Below are 17,240 nucleotides of genomic sequence, written 5' to 3'. Positions count from 1 at the left end.
TCAGCCAACAGCTGACTGTTATTGAGACCAGAAGTCAGCCGAGGTTCAACGGTAGGTTTATATCGCAGTTCAGGTCGGCGTGACGAGACGAATGTGGGTCAGGTCGGAGTAACACACTGAACTTTTGACGGGTCAGTCGAAGCGCGGGGTGAAAACCTCTCATTGTGTCTCACCTGTTTCTGCTTTATGCAGCTGAAAACCAGAGAATCCTTAAAAAAGCTGTCATCAGTATAAACCTTCCCTCTGAAAAACCTGCATTGTTTAGTGAAAAAATGTGACCAAAACGCTGCACCATTGTTGGTATTAGTGTGCAGGCTGCAAGAGCAAACATCAACTATCACTAAGCAAAGGGTCTGCAGGATATTTGGCCCCTTCACTGTGGCTCCAATGAAACCAGATAGGAAATTATTCTTTTTTTAAATGTAACATCTGCTTAGAACATCCACAACAGCATGGAACCAGGGGCTCAAGCATTTTAAAAGTTGTTTTACATTTTTTCTTTGCATTAACTTGGAGTTTTATGTTGTAGGTGGGTAAACTATTGCAGGGGTTCCCTAACTTTTCCAGGCTGTGCCCCCGAAAAAAAGAGTGTTAGCTTTTTGCTGCAGAATAACAGATTATGCTACTAAATAATGAAATAAACATCAACTTTTAGATTGTTTTCTTTATGTATATCCCATTATCATCACAGTTTCTTAACTACTAACAACACTGTATCATATCCCATTGAAAAAAACATTTTCCTTAAAAGCTATGTTTTAATAACTTTTAAAAAATATATAAATTGATCACTCTAAAAAAAAGAAAAAGTAAATATTTTTTTAAGTAATCCTAAATAGCCTTAAATATTCTGATGACCTGCCAACGCCGCAGTCCCTGCTTTGAAAAACACTGAACTCAGCTCAGATCTTTCAACAAAATAAATTATATTTTTAAATTTTTTAGGTTAAATTATCCTTTTTCTTTAAAATTTCTCAAAAAGGAAATCTTAGTTTAAATCCAAGGCTTTCAGCATCTATCAGATGTTGTATTTTGTAAGACTTGGTTTGTTGGTGTTTTCAATATAAAATCAACTACACAAACGCAACTTGAAAAACACTGCACTAGATGCTAAAGTTAGAAGGTTAGCGCCCCTAGGGGCCAAAAGGTAACGCTGTACTTTTAACCTCTCAACATCCACCTCATTTTGGGTAATTCTCGCCTATTTTGCATACCTGAATGGACAAGCAAATAACTTAGGAGCTGTAATCCCCAATTACATGTGCAATATGTTATGTGAAAGCTAACACCCTCTAGTAACATTGGGTGAGTTGAACACAGACCAAGCTGCATCAGTTCAAACATTACTCAAAGTTGTTGTTTTTTATTCTCGGAAATGATAGGTCTTTTTCGAAACAGCAGTAATAAAGACAATCTTCAGAAAAGGCAGGTGTTGTTGTATTATATTTGTTCTACACCATGTCAACCACAAATGCAGAAAACTTCAGACCTCTAGCTATAACAGTTCCAGAGCTGTGGGGTTTGGAACTTTTGGTGACAGCTTGGAGCTGCGCGCAAATAAAATAAATAAAATCATGTATGATTATCCACTCTAAATAGGATAATAAACAGCTTTTTCTTATTTATCATCTTATTGCACTTACAAACTGTCTTACTTTTTTCTATTTCAAGAACAATTATTTCTATTAATTTTTTTTCGGTGTGAATCCATCTGCCTCTGAGGAGCATCTGTTCTTATTCACGGTTAGAGGAAAACTGCATCGTTCTGAGTACTTAATAAAGCTGCTCATCATTGTTTTGGAAACTAAGACAACTGGGTGAGTCAAGTGTTTTGAGTGTTTGATAGCAAACAGATTTTTGGGTGGAGTGTCACTTGAAACCACGATAAGCTTTGACACCGAGAAAGACGAGAGCACACCCTGACAAAAAATGTGCTGAAGAAAGGTGGAAGGTTTGATGAGCTGATATCTGCAAACAGACGGGGGAAAAAAAACCTGGACCTTTAAGGAGAAATAAACATTTCAACTCTCCACTCAGATCTATTTTTAATCATGCGTGAAGAGGGGAAAAATCATTTCATCTTAGCCTGGAAATCCAGGAGGGAAATGTGAAAACGTCATCTCTTCCTTGAGTTGCATCAGCTGAGCAGACGGAGAGGGCGGGACGGAGTGGAGAGTCAGCTGGCCTTTGGCTCTGGCTACTTTCTCTGATAGCTTTGTGTTGGCTGAGCTGCTTTCCTTTAACAGCAAGTGAGTTAATTATAGAAAGGTTATAAAACATACAACTCATCTAAACAACCTCAGGGGAGCGAAGAATGGACTGAGCAAAACCTGAGAAAAACCTGTAACTGCATGAGGAAAAGACCTAAACAATGATCTGACTGATGTTAAATATGGAAGAGGATTCAGGGAACATAAGAGAGCAGCCATACCAAATATTTCCATCATAGTATGAGACAAAAGAAAGGAAAAAACAAAGTTTGTTACAAGAATTTAAAAGGAAGATCGAATTATTTATGGGATACAAATTGAAAAGAAAGCCTTTGTGAACTTCAGCTAGTTACAGAAAAACGTTCCAAACATTAATGCTGTTTTTTTTCTTTGGCTGCTGCAGATATTTTTCCAACCAAAGTGTTTTATATAATCAGATCCATTTTGTTCCCTAATTTGTATTTATCGCAAATTTATTATGAATAAATATGAGTATTTTAGTCTACATGACGACAAATAAGACAACCCTAAACAGGAATAAAGCAAGTTGTGTATAAGACCTCACTATAAATAAATACAGACCTGAAAGAAGCAGCAAGGAGTTTGGTTTGTTTTCTTTTTTTTTTAAAATCTGGGATCAGAATATTGTCAGCTCTGATGATGGTGTTCCTCCTGGGTTGAAACATTTTCTCTGCAGCTCTCGGTTTCTCTGCTGTGCTTCAACAGAGACAGTTCAGGTGACTGACGTGCATCGAGTTTACAGATCAGCTCCATCTCACAGACGGCGCCAAAAGAAGGGAGAGTCTTTGATAGCGTTGGTGATGCTCAGTCCGTGATCCCTGTTCGGAGAAAACGTCAGGGAACATCGACCGAGGAACACAGCAGACAGGTCAGGGAGAACATTAAAGAGAGGTTTGCAGCAAGGCTGGGTTCTGAAACCTTCTGGGTAGATTTGAATATCTCCCAAAGCTCTGCTCAGTCCGTAAGTAGGACATAAACAGACCGTCTACAGCCTTAAAGAGACATAGACCTTAGAGGAGAGCTTTAATAACCACAGCAGCCAAAACGAAAAAGGGAGCTCTGGAGGAGCGGCAGAGATCCACCGCCCAGGTGGGGAATCAAGGAAAGGGAAACTATTAAGTAGTTCATTTAAATCCAGCAATAAGCAAGTCAGAAAAGAGAACAACTCCATCAATCTTGGTAGTGGCAGTATCATGCTGTGGGGATATTTCTATTTAGCAAAGATAGGAAAGTTTGTCAAAGTCAAAAGGAAATCAGATGGAGCGAAGCAGACGGCAATCTAGGATGAGGATCTATTTGAGGCTGCAGAAGACTTCAGCAAAGGGTCAATTGAGTAAATTTTGTTCCATTAGTGTTGAAAGCAAAGGAAAAAAAAACATTTCATGATTAAACTTTGGGGGAAAAAAATGCCTTATTTTGTAAATTGGTATATAACAAAAATTAAAACTCCAGAACTGGATCTTTGAAAAAATGTTTTAAACCAAAAAGGTTTTGAGTAACATTGCGGTTTTCAAATTTTCATTTTTTCTGTTGAACTTCTTGTTAAATATATAAATAAATATTTTTGTAGCTTAACTTTTCAAATTCAATTTTATTAGGTTTTTATACCGATTGTTTAATTTTTTCTCCAATATTCAGTCTTTCAGATAGAATTCTTTTTAAATTGTGCTTAACAGATCACATTCTGTTAACTCTAAGCTCAAAACAAGCGCTCCCCTTGATGTTCACAGTGACCGAAACATTATTTCTAACAGTCATGCAGAATGGAAATGTTACTTCGCTCCTCACTCGAGGAAAACCTGCAACCAGAATTGTAAACTGTAAAAAAAAAAAAAAAAAATCTGACCCCCCCCCCCCCAAAAAAAGGTGTTAAATCTTTTTGAAATATTAAAAAATTCAAAGAAAATCTGTAAAAGAGGAAAAATCAATATATATATATATATATATATATATATATATATTCTATAAATAATACATTTAAAACCCATGTAGGCTTGGGTTTAAATCAGAGCAAATTATCGGATAGAAGGGTCAAAGTTCAGGGCTAAATATAACAAAAATTTTTTCCAAAAGATGCTCTGCATCCAATAGGAACAATCTTAGGGTCTCATCACTTCCTGATACGGAAGAAGTTCTCCCTTAATAATAAAGGCAATGTATTAAGTTGGTTATTAGACATAATAAAGCAATATTCAGAGAAAACTTTGCTTTATAAAAAACAAAATCCAAGTTTAAAACAGAAAACAGAGGTTCTGGCTGTGGGACATTTTGAATTTGGAGATAAATAAGTCAAAATATAACGCAGCATAAACAAAAGGATATATATTTATTTAAAAATATTTAAAAAACACTGCAAAATTCTTTGTCATCTTTACAGTCGACAGGCTGAAGCCATGTCATTTTTCTGCCACTTTAGTTGAAATTTGCATTTTCCCCCCATTCTCCAGCCTTTTCTCCACCTCGAGCTTCTTTTCTGAACATACGGCTTTACGATCCACCAGAAGCAGTTCTACGCAAACATGCGGAACCATTTATATCTGATATAATGTATCTGACAACATAGTTTTTTATAAACTTTTTTAAAAATAAAGCATTTTAAATGCCACGACAATCAAATTGAATTAATTTTCATCCCAATGAAGGCCTTAATTTAAATAATAATAATTTAATGACTTACCCGCGGAAACCCAGCTATAGATGCTCTTCTTGATCATAATTATTCTGGATTTACCGCACAGTTTGCAGCTGGGCGGAGAGTGGCTGTGTAAATTAGGGGTTACTCCGCTCCACTACGGAAGGACATTTGTACGAATAATCAATTCGTCGACTTTAAGTCGGCCTCTAAAATCCATCAGAAAAACTGTGGAGCAAAAAGAGCAACATTTTTATTTTTACATCAAGTCAGGGGTTCCTAAGAATGTCAGAACACCACTATAGAAACAAAAAACACTTTTTAATAATAAAATTTAAATAATAAAATGAATTTTTGTAATGTCATCCATTAGGAAATAAATATATTCAAAATTTAATTTTAATTTTTCACTATTTGATAAATAAATATATATACAGTAAAACAATTTCATTGTCAAAGGGTTTCTTTCAGTTATTTTAGGGTCATACATTCATATGGAGTGCCAGCTGAAATAAACAATGGAGGTTTTGTTTTCTGAAACAGACTAAGCCTGCAGTAGGAAGTAGTAGGTTTAATAAACAAATAGTAATGTGAAGAACAATAGTTAGCCTGTGACAAAGTACGTTAACTCCTCTGCAACAAACCTCACCTGGATGGTAGCTGCAGGTGGAAGCCTCACAGGCAGGGAAGTACTTCAGCGGCCATGTTTGCATGCAGCCTGTGGGCCAAACAGCAGGGGAGCATAACTGCAGGATATTCTGAAGATTTAAATCTTGTCAGAGGAAACAATGAGATTTTTATTTAAAAAAACTGAAATTCAGCTTAGGTTTAACATAATAGCATCAGGTTAAATTAAAACTCATTGTGTTCTCTTACTTTGGCAAACAAAGGTTACAGATTTGACCTAAACTGACAGCATTAAAATGAACAAACATTGTTTAAACTAGGGCTTTATTTTCAACCAAAATTGAAATTTTATTTTTATTGTCCTTTGCACGGACCCCATGTTTTTTTTCACCCAGGCTTTCATCTGTGTGCTAGCTTCAATTCTTCTTCCTTTATCGGTGGTGACAGACCCACTTAAAGCATTTTACCACCAGCTAAAGGGCTGGAGGGAGAAATTTTATGTCTTACTTTCGTTAAATATAGTGTGGTTAAAAATCAAAGCCTCTTTATGATTTGAAAATTGCGTTTTGTTAAATTGAGATATTGCAAATGCAATTTATTACCCAGCTCTACTTTAAACGGGGTTGTTTTCTTGTCAGCCCGTCTATAATGCTAGAGGTGCAGCCCAGGGTCAAACGGATGCGGCAGGGTAATGGCACCTGGCAGAAAAAACCCCAGAGCTGCAGCAGGTGAAGGTTCAGCTCCGACTGAGGCCCAATCAGACATGTTTGCTTACAGGAGAATCCTGCTAGGGATATGATGGAAGGAAGAAAAAAGCTCCCAGTGGATCCATCTCAGTGCTGAAAGAGTTAACATGATGACCTCAGATGTGCTTTATTAAATATTAAAACTGATGGCGGTTTTTGGCATCTCCAAAACCACGACCTCAACTCGACCCACTACATTCTGCGGTGATGCTGTTTGCAGTCTGCACTAGAAAAAAAAAACAATCATAATCTAGATAAGTTATTATTTCTGAAAATAAATGCATTTGCTCCTGAATTGAGGAAGTAAAAGCGACATTTTGCAAATGGAACAAGACAATTTGCATTTAAAATAAGAACAATTGCATTGTCTTATTTCAAGTGCATTTTATCTAAATATCTTATTTTAAGAGTAAAAAACTAATTCCATTCGCAAACTATCCCATTTACCAACTAAATTTATTTAATGTGATAAATGTTTTACTTATTTGTAGATTGTTTTTCCAGTGTGTGCAGAATTATAGCTGTTATAGCAGGGACAGAACCTGAAAGTGAAGATACCGCAGCTTCTAGTGCCCAGATGAACCCGTGAGGAGGAGCTCTGGTGGTTTGATGGGATTCCTCACTGCTTTCTCTTTCATTGCGAAAACATAAAAGATAAATAATCTCACAGAATCTGTTCTTGCTTCATATACCAATCTCAAAACAAAGACTTGTTGGGTAAAACTAAGACTTGGTTAGATAGACACTTGTTGCAGCGTTCAAATTTTGGTTTAGGGTAAAATATTGAGAGGAGCCAGTTGAGGTGGCTCGGGAATCTGGTTAGGATGCCTCCTGGAAGTCTCCCTGGTGAGGTGTTCCAGACACGTCCCACCGAGAGGAGGCCATGGGGGAAACCCAGGACATACTGGAAGGAATGTGTTTCTCTTCTGGCCTGGAAGCGCCTTGAGATTCCCCCGGAGGAGCTGGACCAAGTGGCTGGGGAGAGGGACATCCGGGCCTCCCTACTGAAGCTGCTACCCCCACGACCCAAACCCGGATAAGAGGAAGAAGATGTATGGATGGATGGAAAAACAGTTTAACAAAAGTAAAGGTCAAAAATATTCTTGACAGCCTAGTTTGGAGAAATAGGCAACAAATCATCTTGACAGCTTAATAGAAATGTCCTTCTTTCCTTTCTAATAATCTATCAATCTCTCTAAAGACATCTGGTGTTTGTTTTAAGGAGTTTAATAAGTAGCTCTTATAGACCGGTTTAACTAGCTGCAAGCAATGATATCTATTCAGGTGTTAGGACTCTTATTTCCCTCTTTGGCTTCAATGTAACAGGAGTAGACTTTACCTGAGTTAAGGGCAGATTAGACTTCTGCATCTGCACACATCAAATGTCGCTTGGGTCTGGTGCCGGACCATTTTTGCTGGTCTGCTTCTGCACCGTCGGTGTGGAATTTGTAGGGACGCACAGCAGTTTCCCGCCAAAGCGCAAGGAGGAGCCTATTCGAGAACTTGTGAGAACTTTTGCGGATTGTCACGAGAACTTCGGGAGTGTTTATCTTCCAAAACAACAATGCCGCATCTGCAAGATGTCATGGAAATGGATCTAGAGTTGTTAGACTTCGAAGAGGAACAGGTTCTGTTAATGGAGCGAACCTCCTCGCTTAACCTTTTGTCGTAGTTGTCCATTGTAGTTGTTCCTCGGTTTTTAAAAATGGCGCGCCCCAGCACCGAATCGAGAAGGACGACCACAAGGACAGCTGGAAAGACATATCAAGGACCAATCACAGCTGCTTTTTGTCTGCGCAATTCGCTTGAGGTCTGCGCGGGTTCGCGACGGTCTGACGCGTAGTCAGGATTTCTTTGAGGTGCAAAACGACAGTTGCAGACCCTCTGCGCGGGGGGCGTGGTCACGCACAGAGACAGATTTGACGGTTGCAGAGGCTATGCGTCAGAAGCATAAATTGCCTTTATTGTCTCCAAAAGACCAAGTATATAAAAGACAAACAGAATAAAAAACTAATTTCACTTCACTTCTTTGTAACTATAATCATATTTTCCTCCAACATGATTGTTTGTTTTGAATATTATTGTTGTTTTGATAAAGTTTATCTGATCAAACAGAAGGAAGTTGAACATTCAAACTTAGAAAAGATCCGTATCACAAAACTATCTCAGCAGCAGTCCTTTTAATCTTGAAAATCTTTAATCATTTCCAATCTATAAACGTAGCCCAAAGTTTGGAAGAATTATGTTTTTTTTTGCTTCTTGGAAGAACAATATAGTTTAAATTCAAAGATTATAAATCCATTGAGCTCCTGACTTCACCAACAGAAAAACTATCAGGAATTACTATAAAAACAAACTGCTGGTACCGTTAGGAAAGTACATAAGACACTTGAAACACCGTTTTTAAGGCCTGTAAACATCCCACTCCAAGTAAAAAAACAACAAATATATTAATATTTATAATTCCTGTTGTGTGTGAGAGTCTGTAATGTTTTTTTGGGTTTTTGGCTCAGAAAAATGAGGGAAAAGGTCACAGCTCAAAGTCAGACGTTTGGGAACGTTATCCAAACCTGGAGATGAAACAGAACCAAGAGTTGAAAAATAAAAATAAAGATTTTATCTCCACCTGTTAAACTTCAGGTGGAAACGCCTCGACTGAAAACAAAAATCCAGCTTCAGAAAGCTGCCAAACGCCTCAGGAAAACCCTGATGAAACGTTTTAAGAGATCAACAAACTGAAACTGTTGAGCTTCACTGATGAAGTTTGGTCTAAAGTGGTGACAGAGCATCCAGTATGTGTTTTTGTGCAGAAACAGGGCTCTCACTCCTCATCTTCTGTCCTCCAGGCTGCTACGACCTCTGAGTGAATATATCCTCCTGGGAATCAGAGTCCTCCAGGCCTAAACCTCCCGTCCCAGAGTTCCCAGTTTCAGCGGCGGCTCCATTGATGTCGCGTAGCGGAACGTAGGAATAATCCTGGCGCTCGGGGAAGCGGGACGCCACTGATCCTCGACACGTCTGGAGCAGGGGAACGAGCAGGGTGGCCAACAGCAGCGAGGTGAGGATGAGGGTGATGATCAACCATGTTTGCCTGTGGAAGGAGAGAGAGATGATCGTGGATTTTATTAGAATTCTCTAACAATATGCTGAAATGAATCAGAGACATTCAGGCATTAATATTCAAATCAGTTAAAAAATACTTTATTGATCCTAAAGGAAAACTTTTATGTCGTAACTTTTCCAATGTTCCATCGAACGAGCAACAGAGGATGGTACATTATTAAATAAATAGGGATGCACGATATTGGGATTTTGGCCGATATCCGATATGCCGATATTTTAAAACTAATGTAGCCGATAACCGATATCGATACCGATGTTAAAGCTGGACAAAAATAAGTAGTCATTGAAAATAGCAGTTTTGTTATCCATTTCTGACACTTTGAAAAATAATATACTCAAATATATTTTCATATGCTGATATCAAATTGATTTTTAAAAACGCGGTATCGATCTATTTTACTTTCAAAATCTCGTGAAATTTCATCGTTCTGTTACAAAGTCTCGTGATATTTTGCAAATTCTTGTGAGATTTTGTTAGTAAAATAGATCGATACCGCGTCAATATATCAACATATAAAATATGGCAAAATTTTGTGAATTTTCTGTGGATTTCGTAGCATAACGATGACGTATAGCAATATTTCATTAGCAAAAGAGATTGATATGGTGTTTTTAAATGGCAATATATCAGCATATGAAGATATCGTGACATTTTAATGTATCAATATTTTTTTCCCTCGTCTTTAGAAGTTTTTAAGTCTGTAAAAAAGAAGTTTTTGATGAAGAAGAAGAAGTAGTATTTTTTTTTTTTTTTTTTTTTTACTCAGAAGCTGATCAAATATCGGGTTAAATATCGGTGGGGTGGCCGATGTCCGATATTCAGTTTTAAGGCCGATACAGGCCGATGCCGATAGGGGGCCGATTATATCGTGCATCCCTATAAATAAAGACAGCTTCTACTTTGCTTCAGTTGTTAGTTTTATCTTAGAAATTGAGCAAGAAAATGCAATATATAAGCTCTTAAAATCATCCCAAAAAAATGGCAGTGGATCGGTTAGGTTGATATCTTTTACCCCATTTCCACTACCCTTGAAAAACCGTGCAGAGACCGGTCCGAGCTCAGTAACTGAGATAACTTATGGTGTGTAAATGGAAAGCAAACTGAACTGAACCGAGCTAGACACAACCGGACCGCGCTAACTGCAGACCAGTTCCAGAGGTGGGCTCGGCTCGGTTTTTCCCTGGATCCGTTCTCTCATAACAAGATCGCATGAGCAGAACGCATCATCTCTATCTGGCAGCACATCCTGATTCACACTCCATTCCAGTAGGTGGCAGTAATGCCCCTCCGGAAACAGAAGAAGAAGAACAACTTCTTCTTCAACCATAAACAACAATGGAAATCTTCTCCATGCAAAATTTTAAATAATAACACCGAAGTACAGCAGTAATAATCAAGCATAACTTTCTGACTGTGACGGGCGCCGCCATTTTGATTTGCTCGATTCCCTCCTTCTTCGTCGTCTTCTTCTTGTGTTTTATGGCGGTTGGCAAACAACTTTTGGTGCATTACCGCCACCAACTGCTTGATTTCCTCCTTTAATACTGGCAGTAATGCAGCAGATCGTCACTAGGAGGCGAGGAACCGAGATAGCGTGACGTTTAAACAGTCGTCAGAACCGAGCTCGGCCTGGTTAACTGATCCGAGCTTGGACTGGTCTCGGCATGGATCGGTTTTTCAAGGGTAGTGTAAATGGTGTATAAATAACAGGTAAAAAATAAAAACCTTACTCTGTCAGATAAGGCTTTGCTCTGAGAGCTTCTTCTTCTAGTCCCCAGGATGTAAACATCTTTTTGGCCAGGCAGTGTCCGGCTGTAGAGAGACATGGAGAAAACGATCGTATCCCAGAATCATTAAGCTCAGTATGTTCAAGCTTTTTCATATTTTACTAGATCTGTTTTTAAACCAACGAAAACTATTATTTTTGCCTTCATCTTTGGTGCCCCAGTGAATTATTCTAGGTTTTCTTTCTGGATTTGCTCAGTTTAAAGGAATAGTACACCCAAAACATGATTAGCCTTCATTTTCTACTCACCCCCATGCTGAACAACACTCTGGAGTACTTTTTTGATATCTCAAATGCACCTGGAGATCTGGGAGGCTTCTTGCTGTCTGCTGACATTCAAATAATGGAGGTCTATGGTGCCCGAGGCAGAAAGGTCCATAAAAGTCCACAAAAACGTTTCAATATTCCTCCATACTGCTCGTCCAATATATTCCAAGTGTCCTGAGTGGGTAGCGTCCATTATTTACTCGAAACAAAGTCATTTAGAATGTTTTTAGAGCATAAACAGTAGTGTATAGGATTTCCTAAAAGCGCGTTCACAAGTCTACGGAAACCGCGGCAGACCAAACCAGACGAAAGTGCGCATTCAGCTCGGCAAAGAACTCATGCTCTTCCTCAACAATGAAGTCCTCAGACATTTTTCTTTCGTTGTTTCTTTCTTTGCACAGGTAAACAGCACATTTCTTCTTCTATGCTTGCATTATCGGCAGAGCAGACGCTGAATGCGCACTTTCATCTGGTTTGGTCTGCCGGCTTCCGTAGAGTCATGAACTCGCAGGCGCGCGCTTTTAGGAAATCCTATTCACTACTGTTTATGCTCTAAAAACATTCTAAATGACTTCGTTTCGAGTAAATTATGGACGCTACCCACTCAGGACACTTGGAATACATTGGACGAGCAGTATGGAGGAATATTGACACATTTTTTGTGGACTTTTATGGACCTTTCTGCCTCGGGCGCCATAGACCTCCAATATTTGAATGTCAGCAGACAGCAAGAAGCCTCCCAGATCTCCAGATGCATTTGAGATATCTAAAAAGTACTCCAGAGTGTTGTTCAGCATGGGGGTGAGTAGAAAATGAAGGCTAATCATGTTTTGGGTGTACTATTCCTTTAATGCCCCTCCCCCCTCTGTAGTCAGAGAATAAGTTATTCTGATGACCTATAAAAGAGCCAGAACATGACTCAGGTAGCGGCTTCTGTTATAATGAGGAGTTTATTTTTCTGACTCCATCTTCCAAAAAGTGAATTATCACTTTAATTTTTCAACACCAAGCATTTTCAAATAAACTATATAAATATTTGACAGCAATAAAAATTTAAAAATTTGAATTAAGCTAATATTTTTCTCTTCTGTCCTGCTGGACAGAAAGAAACGGAGTCTGACTCTCAACTTCTGCTGCGTTTATAGTACAATTTTATCTATAAATAAAGACCAATAGGGTCTCGAAGGTGGTTTTATGCTGAATCGGATGTTTGGCATCAGAAATGGGAACAATGATTGTGTTCATACCTCGGTGAAGGGTGTAATTGGCCTCTTGTGGTAAAGAGGTGTTACAGCTTCCTGTCTGCGGGTCACATGGGCACAAGTCATCACAGCGACACTCCTGAGTGCAAGACGAACCAAAGAAACCCAAAGGACACACTGAAAGAAAGGGTTTCACAATTTTTTATCCATCTTTTTAATTCGAACAACAAAAATATGATCAAACTTTACGTAGTCTAGTCAATCATCACATTTAGGAGCTTTTATTCTTTCTTAAAGAATGAGAATGAGTTTTAGTTTGTGATGCAACGAATCTGACTGCTCTTTAAGAAACTTGTCTGCATACAAAAGTTTAGTTAAGAAACTAAACACAATTTTCAACTTTACATGAGATTTTATATAAACCTGCTTTTTAAATATTATTTCCTCCCAATTTACAGTCAAGAAAAATCCTCTTTCTCTATGATCAAATAAGGAATGTAATATAAATCCCTTTATTGTCCCACAAATGGGGAAATTCACTCTCTGCATTTAACCCATCCCTTTGGGGAGCAGTGGGCTGCCATTGTTTGTTTTTATGTAAAGAAAAAACAGTTTTTCCTTACATAATTTAAGTTTTATAAATTTTTTTAAATAAGTAACATTTTTTTAGAATTTTTTTTTAAATAAGTTTTTCCTTTTTTAATCACAAACCTGAACAACAAAATAAAATGTGACAAAACCTGATTTTGTTTTCATGTTAATAACGTTTAAAGTCAAGGCCTATAAGCCTCCCCAGACAGAAATTATGTCAAATATTTGTGCAGCAAACATTTTTGGTTTTGCACCTTTTCTCTTAAAGCTGTTAATGAAAGTTTAAACGTCTCAACCTTTAGACTTGTAATACAAAAGCAGCACAAGCAAAAATGTTTCTGCAAAAACTTTGCTAGACTAAATTAATCACTTCTGCAAGTCTTTATTAATATGTTGAAAACATAGTGGTACAAATGAAAATGCGGCACAAAAGTTTGAAACCATTTTGGTTTGATTTGAAGAAGGGAGGGGGGCACCTAAACAGTTGTATTTTAGACATTATAGTCAGGTAGTTTTATGGACTACTCAGGGGTCCTGTTAATGCTCTGAACATGCACTGATTCATTACTACATTTGGATGGAATTCAAATATTGTGTCCCTAATAATATCAGTTCATGAGCACAATGAATAGCAATAAATGAGGAGCACTGTAAATTTTAGAGAAAATTCAAGAATTTCAAGTGTAAAATACGGTACTTAACATTTAATGATCATAACTCCAGAGAAATTGTGTCACTAAAGCTACGTTCACACTGCAGGCCTTGATGCTCAATTCTGATTTTTTTGTGCAATACGATTTTTTTTGCGTTGCCTTTCATATTTCCAAATATATGCGACTTGTATGCAGAGGTGGAAAGAGTTCTCAAAAATTGTAATTGAGTAAAAGTATCTTTACTTTGCCTAAATTTTACTCAGAGTAAAAGTAAAATTACCCATCTCAAAATTTACTCAAGTAAAGTACAAAATTACTTCATATAAAATGTAATTTGAGTAAAAGTTACTTTGAGTTATTTAATGCAAAAAAAGGATGAGTCATGAATCGAATTGACCACAAGGTGTTTTAATCGATTTTAAGGCGTATTTCAGTGGACATCCAAACTTGCAAAAGATCAGCTGGGCTAAAGAACATACTTCCTCAAAGCACAAGGACAGTCACAACCTGAACCATAAAGTGCAAACAATTTTCAACCCTAATGTCCAACAGACAACACCATGATAGGAATAAAGAAATTTAAACTACATTTTAAACTTTTCAAAATGCACACAAAATTAAATGCCCAAAAGATACCGGAAATCAAACTGAAACGCAACAGGATGCCACTGTTATTAACAAGCTCCTCATTTAATGATTTTAACTGACACTTGTTTTACTTTAATAGTTATTTTTAACTGACACTTGTTTTACTTTAATAGGGATTTTTAACTGACACTTGTTTTACTTTAATAGTGATTTTTAACTGACACTTGTTTTACTTTAATAGTGATTTTTAACTGACACTTGTTTTACTTTAATAGTGATTTTTAACTGACACTTATTTTACTTTAATAGTGATTTTTAACTGACACCTGTTTTACTTTAATAGTGATTTTTAACTGACACCTGTTTTACTTTAATAGGGATTTTTAACTGACACCTGTTTTACTTTAATAGTGATTTTTAACTGACACCTGTTTTACTTTAATAGTGATTTTTAACTGACACTTGTTTTACTTTAATAGTGATTTTTAACTGACACCTGTTTTACTTTAATAGTGATTTTTAACTGACACTTGTTTTACTTTAATAGTGATTTTTAACTGACACTTGTTTTACTTTAATAGTGATTTTTAACTGACACTTGTTTTACTTTAATAGTGATTTTTAACTGACACCTGTTTTACTTTAATAGTGATTTTTAACTGACACCTGTTTTACTTTAATAGTGATTTTTAACTGACACTTGTTTTACTTTAATAGTGATTTTTAACTGACACTTGTTTTACTATAATAGGGATTTTAACTGACACTTGTTTTACTTTAATAGTGATTTTTAACTGACACTTGTTTTACTTTAATAGTGATTTTTAACTGACACTTGTTTTACTTTAATAGTGATTTTTAACTGACACTTGTTTTACTTTAATAGTGATTTTTAACTGACACTTGTTTTACTTTAATAGTGATTTTTAACTGACACTTGTTTTACTTTAATAGTGATTTTTAACTGACACCTGTTTTACTTTAATAGTGATTTTTAACTGACACTTGTTTTACTTTAATAGTGATTTTTAACTGACACTTGTTTTACTTTAATAGTGATTTTTAACTGACACTTGTTTTACTTTAATAGTGATTTTTAACTGACACCTGTTTTACTTTAATAGTGATTTTTAACTGACACTTGTTTTACTTTAATAGTGATTTTTAACTGACACTTGTTTTACTTTAATAGTGATTTTTAACGGACACTTGTTTTACTTTAATAGTGATTTTTAACTGACACTTGTTTTACTTTAATAGTGATTTTTAACTGACACTTGTTTTACTTTAATAGTGATTTTTAACTGACACCTGTTTTACTTTAATAGTGATTTTTAACTGCTACCTGTTTTACTTTAATAGTGATTTTTAACTGCTACCTGTTTTACTTTAATAGTGATTTTTAACCGACACTTGTTTTACTTTAATAGTGATTTTTAACTGACACTTGTTTTACTTTAATAGTGATTTTTAACTGACACTTGTTTTACTTTAATAGTGATTTTTAACTGACACTTGTTTTACTTTAATAGGGATTTTAACTGACACTTGTTTTACTTTAATAGTGATTTTTAACTGACACTTGTTTTACTTTAATAGTGATTTTTAACTGACACTTGTTTTACTTTAATAGTGATTTTTAACTGACACCTGTTTTACTTTAATAGTGATTTTTAACTGACACTTGTTTTACTTTAATAGTGATTTTTAACTGACACCTGTTTTACTTTAATAGTGATTTTTAATTTTTAACTGACACTTGTTTTACTTTAATAGTGATTTTTAACTGACACCTGTTTTACTTTAATAGTGATTTTTAACTGACACTTGTTTTACTTTAATAGTGATTTTTAAATGACACTTGTTTTACTTTAATAGTGATTTTTAACTGACACCTGTTTTACTTTAATAGTGATTTTTAACTGACACTTGTTTTACTTTAATAGTGATTTTTAACTGACACTTGTTTTACTTTAATTGTGATTTTTAACTGACACCTGTTTTACTTTAATAGTGATTTTTAACTGACACCTGTTTTACTTTAATAGTGATTTTTAACTGACACCTGTTTTACTTTAATAGTGATTTTTAACTGACACCTGTTTTACTTTAATAGTGATTTTTAACTGACACTTGTTTTACTTTAATAGTGATTTTTAACTGACACTTGTTTTACTTTAATAGTGATTTTTAACTGACACTTGTTTTACTTTAATAGTGATTTTTAACTGACACCTGTTTTACTTTAATAGTGATTTTTAACTGACACCTGTTTTACTTTAATAGTGATTTTTAACTGACACCTGTTTTACTTTAATAGTGATTTTTAACTGACACTTGTTTTACTATAATAGGGATTTTAACTGACACTTGTTTTACTTTAATAGTGATTTTTAACTGACACTTGTTTTACTTTAATAGTGATTTTTAACTGACACTTGTTTTACTTTAATAGTGATTTTTAACTGACACTTGTTTTACTTTAATAGTGATTTTTAACTGACACTTGTTTTACTTTAATAGTGATTTTTAACTGACACTTGTTTTACTTTAATAGTGATTTTTAACTGACACTTGTTTTACTTTAATAGTGATTTTTAACTGACACTTGTTTTACTTTAATAGTGATTTTTAACTGACACTTGTTTTACTTTAATAGTGATTTTTAACTGACACTTATTTTACTTTAATAGTGATTTTTAACTGACACCTGTTTTACTTTAATAGTGATTTTTAACTGACACCTGTTTTACTTTAATAGGGATTTTTAACTGACACCTGTTTTACTTTAAT

General features: G+C 35.7%; 1 protein-coding gene across 2 annotated transcripts in view; it reads right to left on the bottom strand.

The window, feature by feature from the left end:
* Window positions 1-8,178: 8,178 nt before the first annotated feature.
* Window positions 8,179-17,240, bottom strand: part of nagpa (N-acetylglucosamine-1-phosphodiester alpha-N-acetylglucosaminidase) — a 29,469-nt gene continuing 20,407 nt past the window's right edge. For both annotated transcript variants that reach the window (XM_038272452.1, XM_038272453.1), the window contains exons 9-11: window positions 12,661-12,792; window positions 11,091-11,172; window positions 8,179-9,327 (exon numbers count right to left, since the gene is read on the bottom strand). In XM_038272452.1, coding sequence (XP_038128380.1) covers window positions 9,087-9,327; window positions 11,091-11,172; window positions 12,661-12,792 — 455 coding nt within the window. In that variant the 3' untranslated portion in view covers window positions 8,179-9,086. The remainder of the gene's footprint in view (window positions 9,328-11,090; window positions 11,173-12,660; window positions 12,793-17,240) is intronic.

The sequence above is a fragment of the Cyprinodon tularosa genome, unplaced genomic scaffold (genome assembly GCF_016077235.1).
Source record: "Cyprinodon tularosa strain WSP-4 unplaced genomic scaffold, ASM1607723v1 ctg83, whole genome shotgun sequence".
In the NCBI taxonomy this organism is placed as follows: Eukaryota; Metazoa; Chordata; class Actinopteri; order Cyprinodontiformes; family Cyprinodontidae; genus Cyprinodon; species Cyprinodon tularosa.
Note: the sequence above shows the minus strand (reverse complement) of the source record. Positions and strands in the feature narration are given on the sequence as shown.